This window comes from Hyperolius riggenbachi, chromosome 2, assembly GCF_040937935.1.
Source record: "Hyperolius riggenbachi isolate aHypRig1 chromosome 2, aHypRig1.pri, whole genome shotgun sequence".
Lineage (NCBI taxonomy): Eukaryota > Metazoa > Chordata > Amphibia > Anura > Hyperoliidae > Hyperolius > Hyperolius riggenbachi.
This window is the reverse complement of record NC_090647.1, coordinates 457,416,483-457,436,142: the sequence shown is the minus strand read 5'-3', so window position 1 is coordinate 457,436,142 and position 19,660 is coordinate 457,416,483. Positions and strand designations below refer to the sequence as shown.

Genomic DNA, 19,660 nt, shown 5'->3' with positions numbered 1-19,660 from the left:
AAGTTTACCTTTACCTGGAAGAACTAGGTCTCCACTAATTTCCAGGGTCAAATTTACTAACAGTAATATATAACTAGTGTTGTCATGTTTGGAATATGCAAATGTAAAACCTTGTTCCAAAACCTCCCAATCAGAAACAATCTCCGTATATGCACACTGTGGCAAGGGGTGTGAACTCACCCCTGTCAACGACTTGCTGCCCTCAATTTCACATTCCAGCTCTCATATACTTCCTCGTTCACAAGGAAGTATATAAGAGCTGGAACGTGACGTGGAGCTCAGCAGGGAAAAAGGCAGCTACAAGGGATTACACCCACTGCTGCAGTGCGCAAGTATGAGGATTCATGTTCTGAGCAGAAAAATTCAGAACATGGTTCCGAATTTGTATATTTCAAACACACCAGCTCTATATATGTATAACCATACACGAGTAATCATCATCATTAGGGCTGAAATGATACTTGAAGCTGTGTGGTCACATTGTGTACAACACAGATAAAAACGTCCTAATACTAACAATCCTAATAATAACCACAAGAAAACGACTGCTCTAATATCAGTAAAACAATATGAGTATAATCACTAAATGTGTTAAATGTAAGGTAAATCGCATGTATTTTTTAAATATTTAATACAGCATCACCCAATTCATATAACAACTCTAAAGGAAAGTACCGAAAAATAAAGTGAAGTAACTGAGACATATACAAAAATGAGTTATAACCACAGTAGGTGTAGATAGTCCATATAAAAAAGAACAAAAAATAGTGATGCATATTCCAAAAAGTGTCAAGTGCTAAAACATAGTAGGAAGTTCAATAAACTGTACATAGAAGTACTCCTGTCTCAAAGTAGTATTTAATTTAAGGTGCCAGAGTGGTTAAGAAAGTGTTATATGCTTAACATTTGTCTCCCACATGAATCTGGCTATGCTGTATTATATCCCAATACACACCAGTATATGTGGTTTTACCATAATGCACATAGCAATTATTACATGATTAATTTATTGATATTAGTGCAGGCTTCTTGTGTTAATTCGCTTCTTCTCTGGGTGAGTGGAGGCCTCCTTTTTATTTGATATGATTAAATTTATTTATTTAGGCGCATGCATTTATTTTATTTTGAACACAGACTGTGGCAGTCTTTGCAGGAGAAGGAATGGCAGCAGGTTGCTAATAAATATTCAACCGAACAGAACATCTCTGCTGTAGTGCAACATGTGTTACTGCAGTAATAGTTTTTAATCCAGCAAAAGGAATCCAGCTTCAGAATATTAATAGTAAGATGATCTCTTCACAAGTCCTAAAACCGTATGCTACATCTCTCCAAGCTGCCCCTCCACAGTCCGAACCAAAACATACAGCTCCGCCAGTCCCACTAATGAGGCCACGATCACAGAGGATAGTACCCGCTGCAAAGATTAGGGAACATCAGTCAGTATTATCCTTTCAATGACAGACACATCATAAAAATTACAAACTAAAAAGGTTTTAAAGCGAACCCGAGGTGGGTTTGAAGAATATTATCTGCATGCAGAGGCTGGATCTGCCTATACAGCCCAGCCTCTGTTGCTATCCCAAACCCCCCTAAGGTCCCCCTGCACTCTGCAATCCCTCATAAATCACAGCCATGCTGCTGACAAACAGCTTGTCAGAGCTGGCTGTGTTTATCTCTATAGTGTCAGTCTGCTGCTCTCCCCGCCTCCTGCAGAACTCCAGTCCCCGCCTGCATCCCTTCCCTCCCTGCTGATTGGAGGGAAGGGACGGGGGCAGGGACCGGAGCTATGCAGGAGGCGGGGGAGCAGCTGAGACTGACACTACAGATGTAAACACAGCCTCACAGCATGGCTGTGATTTATGAAGGATTGCAGAGTGCAGGGGGACCTTAGGGGGGTTTGGGATAGCAACAGAGGCTGGGCTGTATAGGCAGATCCAGCCTCTGTATGCACATAACATTCTTTAAACACACCTCGGGTTCTCTTTAAAGAGAATCTGAATCCTTAATAAAAAAAACAACTCATACTTACCTAAGGAGAGGAAAGGCTCTGGGTCCTACAGAACTTCCCTTTCCTCATCCCCTCATTTCTCTGCATGCTCCTCCATTTAAATCTCTCGCCGTGGGAGGCTTCAGAAGTCTCCGGGAGCCTGAGTGCTCCCGAAGATGGGCGGCTCTGTACTGCACACAGACGAGAGAGGACGCTCACGCGTGTGCAGTATAGAGTGGGCTGTCTTTGGGAGCCCGAGTGCTCCCAAAGATTCCCAAAGTCCACCTGCAGCAGAAGAGAGCAGCCTCTGACCAATCGGAGACAATGGGGGAGCCAGCACAGGAACGACGGGATGAGGAGAGGAACGGGAAGGCTCTATAGCACCCAGAGCCTTCCCTCTCCTTAGGCCTTCTCTCTCCCTTTAATTAGTGATTCAGGTAATCACAGTTCTATGTATTATACAGAAACATCTAAATGATCACAAAGCAAGATATGCCAACATGGAAAGCGATACTAGAAATAAATGCTTACTTTTTTAAGTGAATAAAATATGATGAAATGGTAGAGCATCCTGCTTACACTAGTCATTACATACTCTAGAGCTTTGCTGTCCAACTGGCGACCCGCATCCGGCCTGTTAGGCCTCCTGCTGCGACCCGCCAGCTGCTGGCACTGTGCCATGCTTGTGTTTTCCCTTCAAAGTCACAGAAGGCAGATTGGCAGCAGAGCAATTTTAGCCCACACTGGGCCAACTGCAATGGGTGCCAAGATGATGCGGAGCGAAACACACTAACTGCATCACCCGGAAATCATTACTTGTTGGTTCAGTGTGAGATTTGCCTGAGCTGCTGCACTCCGACGGACACTGAAGATCAGTGCTAGAGGGGCACTGACTGGAGATCGGCGCAGGAGGAGACACCACACAGGTGAGTGCATTACCAAGACATCAGAGGGGGATAACGCTCATTTTATTAACGGAAACCCTGACTAGTATGTTTTTTTGAAGAGGTTAATGATTTAATTGTATTATGGGGCAAAATTGTGCCAAATTACGTGTATTTTGAGGGAAATACCAGTTTATGTTTATTTTGGGGGAAACTGTGAGATTATGTGTATTTCTGGGAGAAACCACTGCCAGATTATGTGTATTTATGGGAGAGAATGCTGCTAGTTTATGTGAATTGTTTGGGAAAACAGATGCCAGATTCTGTGTATTTTTCCCAGGGAGGGGGTGGACTAGCGTGAACCCTATTTACTGAAGTTGGCCCTCCACCATGTAGTCTGAAAAAAAATGTCCCTCCATACCCGTGAAGTTGGACAGCACTGCTCTAGAGGGCAACAATCATCACCATGGCTTTTATATGTGTCTATATTTAAATGTTTTCTGTATGTTCTCTCAATCAAACCTGTTATTAAACCTGTTTGAAATCCCCCCCCCCCCCCCCCCCCCCTCCGACCTGAAAAAGATCAATAGTCAGCTTCAATTTAAAATTTAACTCAAAATGCACTCACTTAAAGGTGGAACTCCAGTAGCAATAAAAACAACTAGGTTACAAAAATGGAGGATCTTCGCTTCCAAAATGGACTGCAACATTTTGTACTACACCAATTTAGCTGGTTTATTGCTATAAGTGTTCCATCGTTCTGTGAGAGTATTTTGAGTGCATAGAGTTAATGCCTATGTGTATGCAAGTTGCCCACTCCCCTCAGCACATGCTTTTACTTAAAAAATCCCAAGTCCTAGCAGGATGTGCATGGCCATGCTTGCTCGTTTATATGTTTTGCAGCCATAGTGATCTGGCTACAGGCCGCAAGGTCTCTTGCCTCTACGCCAGTACAGCCACATTATTTAATGGATAGAGTAGTGCACTTTGTCGCTAACTGTAGAAATAAGACTTACGTATGTGCTTACATATGTTCCCTTTAACCACCTTAGCGGTATGGACGAGCTCAGCTCGTCCATTACCGCCAGAGGGTGCCGCTCAGGCCCTGCTGGGCCGATTTGAATGAAATAAAGTGCAGCACACGCAGCCGGCACTTTGCCAGCCGCGTGTGCTGCCTGATCGCCGCCGCTCTGCGGCGATCCGCCGCGAGCAGCGGCGAAAGAGGGTCCCCCCAGCCGCCTGAGCCCTGCGCAGCCGGAACAAATAGTTCCGGCCAGCGCTAAGGGCTGGATCGGAGGCGGCTGACGTCAGGACGTCGGCTGACGTCCATGACGTCACTCCGCTCGTCGCCATGGCGACGAAGTAAACAAAACACGGAAGGCCGCTCATTGCGGCCTTCCGTGTTACTTTTGGCCGCCGGAGGCGATCAGAAGAACGCATCCGGAGCGCCCTCTGGTGGGCTTTCATGCAGCCAACTTTCAGTTGGCTGCATGAAATAGTTTTTTTTTTATTTTAAAAAAACCCTTCCGCAGCCACCCTGGCGATCTTATAATATAATTTTGCAATCCAAATGTTTTATTCCCACTACAGTTCTAGCTTGCTATGTGTGTGTTTTTAAAGGGAACCTGTACTGAGTAAAAATATTTAAAATAAACACATGAGGAAACTTCAAATGAACATTACATAGTTACCTTGTCATCAGTTCCTCTCAGAAGCTCACCATTTTCTTCTGACAATGTTCCCTTCCAGTTCTGACAACATTTTGTCAGAACTGAAGTATATCAGTTGCTGTCAGTTATTTATCAGTTGCTGTAAGTTATAGCTGAGAGGATGACTGATGTGCCAAGTAATGTATATTTTTCCCTATGGCTCAAGTGGGCAATGTAACAGTTTACCAGCGTGCTAACCAGAAAGCTGTTATGGGGTAATGGCCATTTTCAAAATGGAGGATGGAGAATTTCCTTGATCACAGTGGGCAAACAGGACACGGGAAAGGAGAAAGAGATTGAGTAGACTACACCGGAGGTAAGTATGACTTGTGTATGTTTATTTTGACTTTTAATTTTCAGTTCAGATTTTCTTTAATGAGCAGGGTTAATAACTGGATATTGAATCAAACTGAAAGTTTCAGTGGTGTATATACTGTATAAGCGAAGGAACTGGATAAGGCTGCTTGAAACTGCTAACAAATATGCTGACATGTTTATATCAATACTTTTTAGATAAGTTTGGGTGCATTTAAATAAGTTTATAAGGTTCATTTGCCTTCAAAGATGCGTAGATATTAAGACAAAGCCCACTCACCGCAGCTGACTCTGTGAAGATATATTGGCTACCAATATAAGTACAAGCAAATGCTGCTGCCACTGTGATGAAGAAGTTGAAAACCGTAATGACAACTTTCACGGGTCGTTCTGTAGGCAAACAAAAACAAAACAAAATGTATGAATTTAACTAAAAATATATAACACTAACAACAACATATGATGTAAAAAAAAATAGGGGTAGATATACCATGAACCGTTAAATAGTAATAGGTGACGGCAATGTTTTAGGGATCCCACCCATCACAGATCTATATTCCCTTCCCTTGATACACACTCACCCTTAGGCTACTTACACACCAAGACGTTGCGTTTTAGGGGACGTTATGGTCGCATAACGTGCCCCTAACGCAACGTATGGTGCTCTCTGATGTGGACGTCAGAGTGAGCCGCGTTGTGCACCTCACTCTGCCGTCCGTGATGCCGTGATGTGTACTCTTGGACGCACAGAGCGGCCGCTCCAGGAAGTAAACACTGCACGTCACACCGTGCAGTGAATATTAATTAGCCATGTGCCTGGCCGCTCTCCACTCCTCCCCAACACTACTGAGCATGTGCGCACAGTCTAACGCGGCTTAGCCACGCATAACACACAGCATGCAGCACTCTCAACGGATGTGCTGCGTTACACTGTAACGCAACGTGGGCACTGTGAACAGCCCATCGATTTTTTTTATTACTGTGCGGTGGGGCTGCGTTACAGGCTGCACTAACGTGCGCCTGTAACGTCTTAATGTGAAAGCAGCCTTAAAGTGTACCAGAGCTCAAAAATAAAACGATTTTATACATACCTGGGGCTTCCTCCAGCCCCATCCGCCTGGATCGCTCCCACGTCACCGTCCTCCGATATCTGCAGCTCTGGTACTTCCGTCAGTCGGAGCCAGTCTGACGTAAGAGAAGTGCGATGTTTGCGTATCTCTCCAGCAGCCGCTGGAGAGATATGTGCTGCTAGAGAGATACGTAGAGGGCGCACTTCTTCTGCGTAGACTGGCCGCAATGACGAAGGTGCAGGGACCCGGTTCCCGAAGCTGCGGGCAGTGAAGGACGGCAGCGTGGGAGCGGTCCAGGCAGATGGGCAGCAGCGCGATTGCGCTATCGCGTGCTGCATGCATTTTTGGGAATCGCAGCGCAGATCCCATTCATTGTAATGAATGGGATTTGCAGCGCAGCGCATAGTAGCACAGATGGCGTGCGATCGGACGCGTTGCTTTCCAATCGCACAGGCATCTGCGCTAAATTATGTGAACGAGGTCTAAACCCTCAGTGACTAAAGGTGTCCATTAATGATACAATCTAACCACTTCTATGTAATATAAGAAACAATTATGCAATCTAACCACTTCTATGTAACTTAAAGAGACACTGAAGCGAAAAAAATATATGATATAATGAATTGATTGTGTACTATGAATAATTACTAGAAGATTAGCAGCAAAGAAAATATTCTCATATTTTTATTTTCAGATATAGTGTTTTTTCTAACATTGCATCATTCTCTAATATGTGCAGATTACACAACACTCAGCATTCAAAATGATTCTTTCAGAGCAGTCTGTGAACTAATGACCTCTCCTCTGGCAGAGAAAAAGTAAATAGTTAACTAACTTGAGATAATAAAAGTCAGAAAACAGCCCTCTCCACGACTTTGAAAGTCGTAGAGATTAATGGCTTTTTTGTATAGAGATAACAACTGGAGTTTCTTAACTCTTCCTGTACTGGAAACAATTAGACTGATGTATCTGATCATAATGTTTTATTTCTTAGCTGTACGACACATACAAATCATAATATCATAATTTTTTTCCGCTTCAGTGTCTCTTTAAGAGACTAACTTAAGTATCCATTCAAAGTATTTTCACTCAGTTTACCCTTCTGCAACATAATTTTGTATTATTGTATCATTGATGGGCACCTTAAGAAACACCTGAAGTGAGAGGTATATGGAGGCTGCCATATTTATTTTCTTTTAAACAATACCAGTTGTCTCACATCCTGCTGATCTTTCTGGCATCAGTAGTGTCTAAATCACACACCTGAAACAAGCACGCATCAAATTCAGTCAAACATCTGATCTGCATATGCTTGCTCCGGGTCAATGGCTAAAATTATTAGAGGCAGGGGATCATCAGGACAACTAGGAAATGTGCATTATAAAATACACTATAAATTGCTTTTTTCCTGTGTTGCTGTCACAACATAGGAAAAAAGTAATTTACAGTGCTTTTTATTTTGGGTCAAATGTACATTTTATATTCATTGAATTAAAGTGAACCTGAGATGGTTCACTAGCACCTATTTATATTTACTTGGGGCTTCCCCAAGCCCCATGAGCACCGGGGGCCTCCCTCGCCGTCCTCTTCGGCCCGTCCCCCCATTTTGCTGGGCAGTCGCGGGCTTCTGCGCATGTGCAGCCCTGTGAGCACACCCATGGCCTGGAGCATTTTTGCGCCTGCACAGAACACTCCAGGGGACGGGAGCATGATGGAGTTGCGTGTGGCTGAGCTGCGCTTGCGCAGAAGCCAACAACTGAATACCTGTTGCCTCATCTATGGGTTTCTATGACACTTTGGGCTAAGAAACACTAAAAAAACCTCATAGAGTGTATGAATATTTAATCCACGCAGAGAAAAGAAAAAGGACATTCCCAGGGCTCATTTAAATTGTGGACTGAACATTGTAAGGCTTGGCACATAAAATCTCACTACAAGAAGTAGCAATAGCATAACAAGGGCCTACACAAGAACAGTGACCACTATACCCATTTTAATATAGACAACTCACCTTGTCTGCCCAGTTCAGATAGAGCCCCATATTTATTAGTCTGTATGCAAGAAAAAAAAAAGAGAGAGAAGGCTGACATTCATTAAAGGGAACCTGAAGCGAGTAAAATTATTTAAAATAAACACACAACGTAGCTGAAAATGAATATTACATACTAACCTCACCGTCAGTTCCTCTCAGAAGCTAACCTTTTTTTTCTTACAGTGATCCCTTCCAATTCTGACAATATTTTGTCAGAACTGAAACATACCAGTTTCTGTCAGTTATATATTGGTAGCTGTCAGTTACAACTGAATGTGCAAGGTAATGTCCATGTTTCCCTATAGCTCAAGCGGGTGATATTACAGTTTAACAGTGTACTGACCAGGAAGCTGTTATGGGGTAATGGCCATTTTTACAATGGAGGACAGAGAATTACATTGGTCACAGTGGACAAACAAGATGCAGGAGAGGAGAAAGAGATTGAGGAGAAGACTACATAGGAGGCAAGTATGACCTGTGTATGGTTATTTTGACTTTTTATTTTCAGTTCAGGTTCTCTTTAAACTGGTTTTCCTTTAAAAGTGATGTCAAGTCAAAATAAAAACTATAACCACACAACAAATTCCCCAGAAGTTATTAGTGGGAGTGACTAAGTGGGGAGAACAATGCTCTTGGGTGTCACTTGGCCTAAGTGATCCGCTATGATGGAATTGCTGGGGGTTGAGGGCACTGTACACACGCTGGATTCTCGGCGGAGCGGAAGTGAAGTCCCACGGCAGGTGGGAGGAGTGGGGACAACAATGCACTTGGGCGTCTCTTTCACACTTGTTTAAAAACGTATCCGTGTGATACGTTTTTAAAGCTTCGCTTAAAAACACAGGAAGCGGATCCTCTGTTAAAAATAGGATCCGCTTCCACTTGGAAAAAGCACGGATCATACAGGGATCCGTCTGCCGCGGAGCGCGAGATAGAATGCAGAGTCCCAACTTGGCACATTTTCCTGGACTGGACGGGAAAATGTGTCCAATAAAAGCCTATGAGAACAGACTCTGTCTGTTCTCACTAGGTTAGTCGCCGCCGTGCTGTCATACTCACATGTCTCGTCGTGAATCTCCATTGGGCAGCAAAAGACCAATAGGAATCCTCAGCAACAGGGAGAATTCTCATTGGTTCATGTTGGGCCAATGAAAATTCTGTATGTTGCTAGGGAGAACTGACCTGCTGCAGCCTATGGAGAGTCATGCTTCTGCTGGCCTTGGGCTGTTGAAGGGACCGAGCAGCGGGACAGGTGAGCGGCAATGTGGGGATACTTAGGGATGGACGTATGGAAAATAATTGTAATGCAGCAATGTTTCACCAGAAAATAATTATAATGTAGCAATGTTTCATCAGAAAACCATCATAATGTGGGCAACCTTTCACCAGAAAGACTCCTCTCCTGGCGCGCAGCTCCCATGATGATCTTCCTGAAACACCCGCGCTGACATATGCAGAGACACAAATGGTCTCCAGTACAGGGTTTCGGATGCCATCTTCCCCCAGCCCTGCTCTGCCTGCTAAAAACCACAGACTCCCGCAGATTGAGGTCAGCTGCGGGCTGCAGGGAGTGGACTGGCAAGCCAGTCCACCATCTGGGGATCACACAGATCCTCTGCGGCAGCGTCTCCCCCCGCAGCATCACTCCAGGCGACCGCCGGGTCGGCCTGGTGCACCAGGCGCCTCTGCAAACGCGGAATGGTCGGAATGTGATTGTTACATGCGGATGCAGAATGGATGGTGCAGTTACTGTTTCCGTTCTGCAGCCGCACAAGTGTGAACCAGTCCTAAGTGAGCCGCCATGATGGAATTGCTGGCAGAGAGTGGTTGGGTTGCTGTACACACTCCGGATTCCTGGCAGAGCGGAAGTCACTCGACCGAAGTGGTACGCCATGATGGAATTGCTAGACGAAATGGGCCGGGGGCTGCCATACACATGCTGGATTCTCGTCGGACCATGAGTGAGGTCCCATGGTGGGTGGGATGAGTGGAGAACACAATGATTTCAGCAGTCGCTTGGCCCAAGTTATCCACCATGATGGAATTGCTGGGTGAGAGGGGTTGGGGCTGCCGTACACACTCCTGATTCTCTGCGTAGCGGGAGTGATGTCCCATAACGGGTGTTATAAGTGGGGAGAACAATGCTATCAGCCGTCGCTAGGCGTCACGTGGTGGGGGGAGGGGGCTTAATGACATCTGTGGCAGATTCTGAAGCAACCTCTCCATTTACTGGCCATGATGCTATGTTCGCAAAAAATAAATAAATAAAAATATTAGTGTACCTCAGCTTCTGAAATTGCAGATTTAGTGCAAATCATTTGCAATTTCTTGATCTCTTATGCCACCATCACCATCACTGCTAGACTGGCCAATACATCTGGTGAGTCTGTTTACTGTTGGGTGTCCATGGTGATGGTGGCATAAGAGATCAAGAAATTGCATATTAAAACAGCATTGAGAACTCCTGAATGATGTTCATGTGGACTTTTATATGAAATAGGATGTGCGCTTAAGCGATTGTGTATAAGTATTTAGGTCTTGCCGGACCTTGGGGTAGCGCACTCCGCTGGGACATTTTATGGTTTTTCAAATTTGTATCAGCTATAGCGCTTTGATATTACGGTACATAGTGCAAATCATGGCAAATCATGGCAGTACATTATCTTCAGCACTAGGTTCTACTTTAATCTATACTTCAAACTAATCCTTCTGATGCTCGGTTTTTCAAAGCATGTGTGCAGACATGAGCAGTCCTGATCTAACAGTGTAGAGAAGTTAGAACATTATGGTGTCAATTTAAAGTGTACCCATGGCAGATTTTAAGGAGACAGATGGGACACAGAAGCATATTCCCTGTTCCATGAAATGCCTCTGTGCACTCATGGTGCAGCTCTCTGCCCCTTCTCTGTACTGCCAACCCTCCCCCCCCCCCCCCCCCGAATCTATTGACATACCAACATTAAACCTGTCAGCAGCCTAATAGGGGAACGGGTGAGACACTTCTGCATAACGCCCCTCTGGTGTTGGGAAAGTCCCTGCTCCGCCTCTCTGCTCCCTAATGAGAAGCAGAGAGCTGATACACTGTAGCGTCATGACCATGGTCACGGCCATCTTTACCCCTCCACCTCCAATAAAACTATTAAAAAAAATAATGCAGGACCAACAGTAAGCAACTATAACTGATCCTTGGAACGCTACCTGATCCTGGTACCCCTCCCCCCCCCCAATCAGGTAGGATGTACTTATTTTTTCATTAATCAACCGGCTCGAGTTCTCTTGAAACAGAACTAAAAACTTCAGGAAATAACGTATAAGGTCGGCACCTGGTTAGTGACATTCTTTGTAATTCTTCTGTACTCCTCATTTGCCAGCTTCACTTTAATCTTCTCTAGACGAGCCACAAGTTCTGGGTTCTAAACAAAGAAAAAAATGACAAACAATATTTGCTTTGTGTAAGCAATGATATATTTTTTTTAGAGAGACCTCTCCTTTTCAAGGGCTCAAACCCACTAGCATCCTTTTCTAAGCGCTAGTGATTTGAAATCTGCTAGCATTTTGCGGATCTGCTAGCGTTTTTTGGTGTGCACCAGGCCAAAAAGTGCAGAAAAAATGCCTATAATACATACTGCTCTTTCCTGTGTGTTTTCTAGTAGGGAAAGTTGGTATCCTTGATTCACCCTTATTGATCTGATTGTGTGCACAAAATCCCCCTGCAATGGCCACTGCGTTTGTGTTATGCAAGCACTTGCACAATTCTTTTTTTGAAAAGTTGGTCACATGACCAAAATTCTGGATTTAAAAATGTGTTTTGCCATCAAAACACTGGCAAAAATGCACTATGTACAGTGCTGCCCATAATTATTCATAGCCCTGGAAAAACTTGACTTAGTTACTTTTATTTAAACAGCAAGTAATATTTTGACAGGAAATGACATAGGTGTCTCACAAAAGAGAATAAGACAATGTATAAAAGGCATTATTGTAGGAAAAAATAATTTCTAAGTTTTTATTTACATTTGAGCAAAGTGTCCAGTCAAAAATTATTCATACCCTTCACAAACTGTCACAGTCTGTGGGAAAATCCAAAGTTCTATACCATTCCAAATAGTCCAAGCTGTTCTAAAGCATCCTAGTTATACTGATTAATTGGAAACAGCTGTTTTAATCAACTCAACAGATGAAAAACAGCAGCTCTCTGCAGTTGGTTTGTGGACAGTCCTGGCTAAGACAAAGAAGCTCAGTGAGGACCTGCGGCTGCGCATTGTGGCTGCTCCTAAGTCAGGAAAGGGCTACAAGGCCATTTCTAAATGTTTTCAAGTTCCAGTGACTACAGTGCAAAGGATTATTAAAAAATGCAAGATGTTCCGCACTGCTTAAAATCTCAGACGACGTGGTCGGAAGCCAAAAGTGACACCTGTGCTGGCCAGGAGGATAGTGAGAGAGGTGAAAAAGAATCCAAGGATCACCCCCAAGGCCACCCTGGTGAATCTGGGCTCTGCTGGTGGCAATGTCTCAAGGCAGATGATCCAATGGACACCGCACGCTGCTGGGTTCTACAGATGCAGACCAAGGAGGATGCCACTTCTCCAGATAAGGCACACAAAAGCTTGCTTGGCCTTTGCAAATGCTCATCTGGACAAAGAAGAAGACTTCTGGTATTCTGTGTTATGGTCAGATGAAACAAAAATTGAATTGCTTGGTCACAATCATGTTTCCTTCATTAGGCCTTCAACCCAAAGAACACCATCCTCACTGTCAAACATGGTGGTGGGATGGCAATGCTTTGGGTGTGTTTTTCAGCCAATGAATCAGGGAACCTAATCACAGTAAACGGCAACATGAAAAAAGAGCAATACATGAGAATTCTCAACGACAACATCAAGCAGTCTGCAGAGAAACTTGGCCTTGGGTATCAGTGGACATTTCAGCATGACCATGACCCAAAACACACAGCAAAAATGGTGAAGAAATGGTCAGCAGACAACAACATTAACATTTTGGAGTGGCCCAGCCATAGTCCTGACTTGAATCCAATTGAGAATCTGTGAAGGGAGCTAAAGATCAGGGTGATAGCAAGAATACCCTCTAACCTGAAAGATTTGGAGCTCATTGCTAAAGATGAATGGTCAAAAATACCTGTGGAGACATGCAAAAATCTGGTCGGCAATTATAGGAAGCGTTTGATTGCTGTAATAGCCAACAAAGGCCTTTCTATTGATCATTAAGAAAGGTATGGATCATTTTGGACTGGACACTTTTTGCTCAAATGTAAATAAAAGCTGAGAAATGTTTTTTCCCCCACTATATTGCCTCTTGTACAATATCTTATTATCTTTCTGGGAGACACCGATGTCATTTCCCATCAAAAAAATTACTTGCTGGTTGAATAAAAGTAACTTTAAGTCAAAATTTGCCAGGGGTATGAATAATTATGGGCAGCACTCTACCTTGTGTGGCAGTAAAGGAATCAGATGAGCAAATCCAGTTAAAAACTGTCTATACAAGAATGTTTTAATTGGAAAACCCGTGAAAAGGATGTTGAGGATCATGCTGATGAGTTAATCAATTAATATACCCTACATTTGTGTTATAACAAAGTAGTGTTAAGCCATGTAATATTACCCTCTCTGGCAACTTCACCACTGGCAGATGGATCTCACTATCTTCAAGGAGCTCATGCAAGTAGACAGAAGAGCCTAAGGGACATAAATAAAATGCATGCTGAGTAGAAATCATTATGTAACCTAACAATCACATAATTGTAAGTGACCAGGTTTTACAGAAGTTGGGCTTATGTATGTATCCTTATAAAAGGTGGCAATCAGCTGATTTCATAAAAGTGCTGTTATTTCTGCATAAGTTTGGAACTTTGCAGGTGATCAGTCACTCCATTGCCATATTTATAAAAGAGACAATTAGCTTAAAGTGGAACTAAACTCAGAACTTCCTCTCTCTGCTTGAAAAGATTAGATACAGAATGATAACCTTTATGGAAAAGGAAATCTTCATTACAATTTATGAAAATCCTAAAGAAACCCTGAAGTTTTAAAGAGACTCCGTAACAAAAATTGCATCCTGTTTTTTTATCATCCTACAAGTTCCAAAAGCTATTCTAATGTGTTCTGGCTTACTGCAGCACTTTGTACTACCAGAGTCTCTGTAATAAATCAATGTATCTTTCCCTTGTCAGACTTGTCAGCCTGTGTCTGGAAGGCTGCCAAGTTCTTCAGTGTTGTGGTTCTGCTATGAACTCCCCCCTCAGGGGGGAAAGAAACACACAAATGATCTCTTGAGATTCAAAAGGAAGGCTGTATACAGCCTGCTTGTGTATGGATGTATTTTCTGTGTGTGGACATGCTGTACATCAACCTACTTCCTGTTTTGGTGGCCATTTTGTTTGTTTATAAACAAACTTTTTAAAACTGTTTTTAACCACTTTTAATGCGGCGAGGAGCGGCGAAATTGTGTCAGAGGGTAATAGGAGATGTCCCCTAACGCACTGGTATGTTTACTTTTGTGCGATTTTAACCATACAGATTCTCTTTCACTTGGATTCACTCTGCAGGAAGCACTGAAAGGGTTAAGCCTCAGTGATTTTTGTATGGGGAGAGCTGTCTTGGCAGAGCTCCTGCAGTCTATTCACAGCTGCTACTCAGAATTAGACACTTTGATCTGGATAGATAAACACAGAGGGCTCTATTCATAAAAAAGTTGTTGCGAGAAAACTCCTGGAGGGAAAATACCGCAGCGGTATTTTACACTTCTGGGTGGTCATTCAAAGAAATCTTGAAAGCTGCGATGCAAGAGCGGAGATCTCCCGCTGAAAGCTGGCGGTAAGCTGTCGGAAGGCATGCGGAAACACTTCAGCCAGCAGAGTCCCTCCGTGCACTGCTCTCTCTGGGAGGTCTGTCCCATTCACTTGTATGTAATCCGCAAAATCAGAGGAAGCGGTATTTCCCGTCCACATACCGCTTCCTCTAATCTTTATGAATGGCCATTTTGTTACTTTTTTCTAGATAAATCTAGAAAAACACTGGAGAAGGCGGAAATTTCTCGCTCTGCTGGGGGATTGTAGATTTTCATGCGGGAACAGCTTTTTTGAATGCCCACTTTGCTAAATGGACGGGAAAATCCGCTGTTTTGAGCGGAAAACTTGCGGGAAGGTTTTATGAATAGAGCCCAGAGCAGTGAAGTTTTTTCAGCAATGTGGAATAAAGACTTTTTTTTTGCACTAGTCTTCTTCAGGGAACCCAGCGGGAAACCTCATAGGGAACAGTTCTTCAATCACAGCAACCTCCTCCAGCACAAAGCGTTGTGATTGGCCAAATAGCATGGGGGTAGATTACCCCAACCTATTGGAAACCCGACAGTTCTAGAGGGTGCAATCCAACCAATCCCATTAGCTTAAAGTGGACCCAAACCAAACATTTTTTTAATTCAAAATATTTAGTTTCACCACTCTGACACATACAAAGATAAATAAACACTCCTTCAAGCCTACGAGCATTTCAGTGCATGCTTTTCACCCTTCTCTTTTCATAACTAGGGTTATACAGGTGGCAGCCATTAGCAATTCCTCCTTTGCCAGACATCATCTACTCCACCAGTTTGCCGGAAAAATCCCGGCAATATGAAAGGAAGGGAGGGGTTTCTCCAATAAATGTAAAATATTTTATATTTATCATCATGCAGCTGAAAAAAGGCTGCTATTTATCATTATAATTTAGAAAATAGATTTTATTTCTGAAATCTTGTATTTTTAATTTGGGTCCACTTTAATTTCCCTATGAGGTTTCTTGACGGTTCCCCTGAAGTAGACTAGCGCTGACTTTTCCTTGTGTGCTGTGCAAGAGTTCAGTTGCTCTTTAAAATGATTGTTTCTTGAATAATGGTCCACCTATTTGCTGCGACTGAAAAGCTTGCTAATAATTATTATCAATAAGTAAAAATTGTCATATTTATAAAGCATTGATTAGCCTTTTCACCAGATTATAGATTGCCTAAAAGTATTCACTACAATGAAAATAGAGAATAATTGACTTCAGTGGAGCAATGAAAAACAGGGTGTGTTTTATTTTTTTTTAAATCATCATTTTTAGAGCAAAAATGGAATTCAATGGCAAATTATTTTGGCGAATGGCTGTTTGGAAACTCTGATCAGACGCTCCATGCCAGTGAAGAACTGTAGGCTAATTACTGAAGGGGCTCCAAACACGTATTACCATTGTACAGAAAATCAGACTGATGCTTTATTTATATATGACCAAAATTTTAAAGATAAAAAAATGGCAATCTGTTAGCAGATTCTCAGTTCTTTATTTAAGCAAGAACAAAGCCTGTATAATGCTATAGGAAAATCATGATGTCACATGTGACAAAAGCAATGCAAAGGTTTGTATGGAAAAACTGTGAAAATTATGATGGTATGGAATGTTAGAGAGATCCGTGAGATGCCGGAAAGTGGCTGTAACACACGTGGGTGGAATGTCTTTAAATATAAAGAGACAGGGTTTTAATACAGAGCTACCATAATGATATTATATACAAGGTCACCCTAGAAAACTTCTCTACTTTTCAAAGTGCAGCAAATGTGCAAACTGTGCATTTTAAACAAATACAAATGTTCTCCTCCATTGTAGCGTATGGTGTTTGACAATTATGTGGACAATTCCTTAAAATATAAAAGAGAATGGTGATCCCATATAAAACTGATGATTAGCCAAAATGGCTGTGACAACTGTATTTAAAGGACACCTGAACTGAGAGAGATATGGAGACTGCCATATTTATATCATTTAAAACAATACTAGTTGCCTGGCATCCTGTGGATGTCTTTGACTGCAGTAGCGTCTGGATCACACAGTCAAAACAAGCATGTAAATAATTCAGTCAGACTTCAATCAGATTTAAGTACACCTGAATTATATTAAAGAAAACCAGTAAAAAAAAAAAAAAACTCCCATGGGGGGTACTCACCTCGGGTGGGGGAAGCCTCCGGATCCTGTTGAGGCTTCCCCTGTCCTCCTCGGTCCCACGGCAGCGGCAATAAAGCTCCCTGAACAGCGGGATGTAAATATTTACCTTCCCGGCTCCAGCGCAGGAGCAGTATCGGCTCTCCGCTCGGAGATAGGCGTAAATAGCCGATCGCTGTCGGCCCGCTCTACTGCACAGGCGCAAGTCACCTGCGCAGTAGAGCGGACCCGACAGAGATCGGCTATTTTCGCCTATCTCCAGCGGAGAGCCACAACAGCACCCCCGCTGGAGCCAGGAAAGGTAAATAAATCAGCGCTTATCAGGCTTGTCGAGGGAGGATTGTCGGAAACTTCGGGGAAGCCAGCACTGGATTGCCTGCAGCTACAGGGGAGGGGGAAACCTCACTGGGACCCTGAGGCTTCCCCCTCCCGAAGTGAGTATTCCCCAGGGGAACTTTTTTTGTTACAGGTTCTCTTTAAAACGTTAACATAAAGGCCATTGTGGGCTAGATTACATTTTACTGTGTTGTCACTGCTCGTTGTCACCAGGGTCCCCACCACCCGTCCTCTCGGACTACATCACCAGTCGAAAAAACTGCTTCCTGTAGCCTTGTGCATTTCAGAACTGCAGAGGTGCAGTCCCAAATCGCTCCAGCACATTGGAAGAGCGGCTGTGGAGAGCCAGGACAGGGAGAAACGGGGAAGTGTGTACACCAACAACAACGAGCAGTGGCAGCAGTTAGTAAAAGGTAAAAATACAGTTCAGGGGTACTTTAATGTGACCCGCATGCTTGTTCAGGGTCTATGGCTAAAAGTATTAGACAGATGAGCAGCAGGACAGTCAGGCAAATTGTATTGTTTAAAGGACAACCGAAGTGAGAAGAATACGGAGGCTGTCATATCTATTTCCTTACAAACAATGCCAGTTGCCTGGCAGCCCTGCTGATCTTTGTCTGTAGTAGTATCTGAATAGTACCAGAGACAAACATGTAGCTATTCTTGTCAGATCTGACAATAATCTCAGAAACACCTAATCTGCTGAATACTTGTTCAGGGTCTACACCTAATGCTGAATACACACGGTGCGTTCCCGCACTCGATTTCCCGTCGATTCGTTTATCTCCAACATGTCCGATTTGCATTTCGATGGATCGTTAGGTCGATTCGCATGCAAAGTATGCCAAATTGACCTAACGATCCATCGAAATGCAAACCGGACATGTTGGAAGTAAACAAATCAACGGGAATCGAGCGGGAAATCGAGTGCGGGAACGCACCGTGTGTATCCAGCATTAAAGAGACTCTAACAGAATTTTCAGCCTTATTTCTTCTATCCTATAAGTTCCTATACCTGTTCTAATGTGGTCTTTCTTATTGCAGCCTTTCCTACTTGCACAGTGGCTGTATTATCTCTGTTATATAATCTAATCTGCTTTCCTTTGTGGGGCTCAGGCACTCAGGCAGGAATGTGCTGCTCTGCTTGTTATAGGATAGAAGTCATACACACCCTCTCCATGCCCCCTGCAGGCTCTGTGAGTCACAGACTGAGCTCCTCTCAGCCAATCACAAACTGGTTATAGCAGCCATGTCTTTTGTTTGTAAACACTGCCTAAAACTGGCCATTACAAGCCAGGATTGCAGCAGGGAGTGGCAGAAACAGCACAGATGGGCCCTGGAGAACATAATGAATAGAATGGTATGCTTTTTATTGTAAGAATTTTAGAGTACAGATTCTCTTTAAAGAAAATCTGTAATGAAAAAACTTCCCCTGTCCTCCTCGGTCCCACTGCGGCAGACAAAATCCTCCCGGAGCGGCGGCAATGTAAATATTTACCTTTTGGCTCCAGCACAGGCGCAGTATCCGCTCTTCCCACGGAGATAGGTAAAAATAGCCTCCGTCGGGCCGCTCTACTGCGCAGGCGCAAGTCTCCTGTGCCTGCGCAGTAGAGCGGACCCGACGGTGATCGGCTATTTTCGCCTATCTCCATCAGAAGAGCTGGACCCCCAAAAAAGGTAAATATTGCACAGGTTGTTGGATTTGTCGCCTGTGCGTTCTGGGGGCTGCAGTGAGACACAGTGGGACACAGGAGGACAGGGGAAGCCTCAATAGGGTCCAGAGGCTTCCCCCTACTATCACCTCAGTACCGCCCATGGGAATTTTTTTCATTACAGAATTTCTTTAAAGTAATAGAGACAGAGGATCAGCAGGACTGCTAGGCAACTGGTATTGTTTAAAAGTAAACAAATATGTCAGCCTCCACATACCTCTCACTTCAGGTGTACTATCAACATTTCAGTACTTCCTGTCCTGAAACTGAAGACAAAAGTCGCTTTAAAGAGGTTTTACTTTTTTATGTAGCCACTTTCAGTTAAACAGACAGCAGGATGAGAAGCTACATAACCGTGCCCGACTGCCCGCATCAAATCTTGTGCTTCTGACCTCTCTCCCGTAGAAGTGACCTCAGCTCCCGCAGAACAGAGAAGGGCACTGGGGCCCCGGCTCCCTGGCTCAGTATCTCCTCAGCCCGGCCCCTGGATTCCGGCGACAGACTGGTCAGCAACTCCCGTAGAGTGCATAACAGCCGCTCCGTCCCCCGGCACTCGCTCGCCATGTTTTCCTATCAGCAGCGCAGGGGGTTCTGGGGGGAGGAAGGTCATTCAGCAGCACTTTCCGCACGGGCACGTAAGTACGTC

General features: G+C 43.8%; 1 protein-coding gene across 1 annotated transcript; it reads right to left on the bottom strand.

Annotated features, from left to right (window-relative positions):
- Positions 1 to 1,225: 1,225 nt before the first annotated feature.
- TMEM199 (transmembrane protein 199) lies at positions 1,226 to 19,652 on the bottom strand. The gene is made up of 6 exons (XM_068270090.1): positions 19,407 to 19,652; positions 13,617 to 13,690; positions 11,318 to 11,407; positions 7,977 to 8,016; positions 5,176 to 5,285; positions 1,226 to 1,414 (listed from the first exon to the last, which is right to left on the bottom strand). Exons 1-6 carry the CDS (start codon positions 19,576 to 19,578, stop codon positions 1,319 to 1,321), a joined length of 582 nt encoding a protein of 193 aa, XP_068126191.1. The 5' UTR covers positions 19,579 to 19,652; the 3' UTR covers positions 1,226 to 1,318.
- Between the last annotated feature and the right edge of the window lie 8 nt (positions 19,653 to 19,660).

Bases quoted from the DNA above. Each gene is read 5' to 3' on its own strand.
- TMEM199 (XM_068270090.1), bottom strand. From the start codon at position 19,578: ATGGCGAGCGAGTGCCGGGGGACGGAGCGGCTGTTATGCACTCTACGG. The intron at 13,691-19,406 runs GTCAGAAGCACA...TATGTCCCTTAG, and splicing joins GTCACTTCTACGGGAGAGAG to GCTCTTCTGTCTACTTGCAT. The intron at 5,286-7,976 runs GTGAGTTGTCTA...GTTTGCCTACAG, and splicing joins ATCTGAACTGGGCAGACAAG to AACGACCCGTGAAAGTTGTC.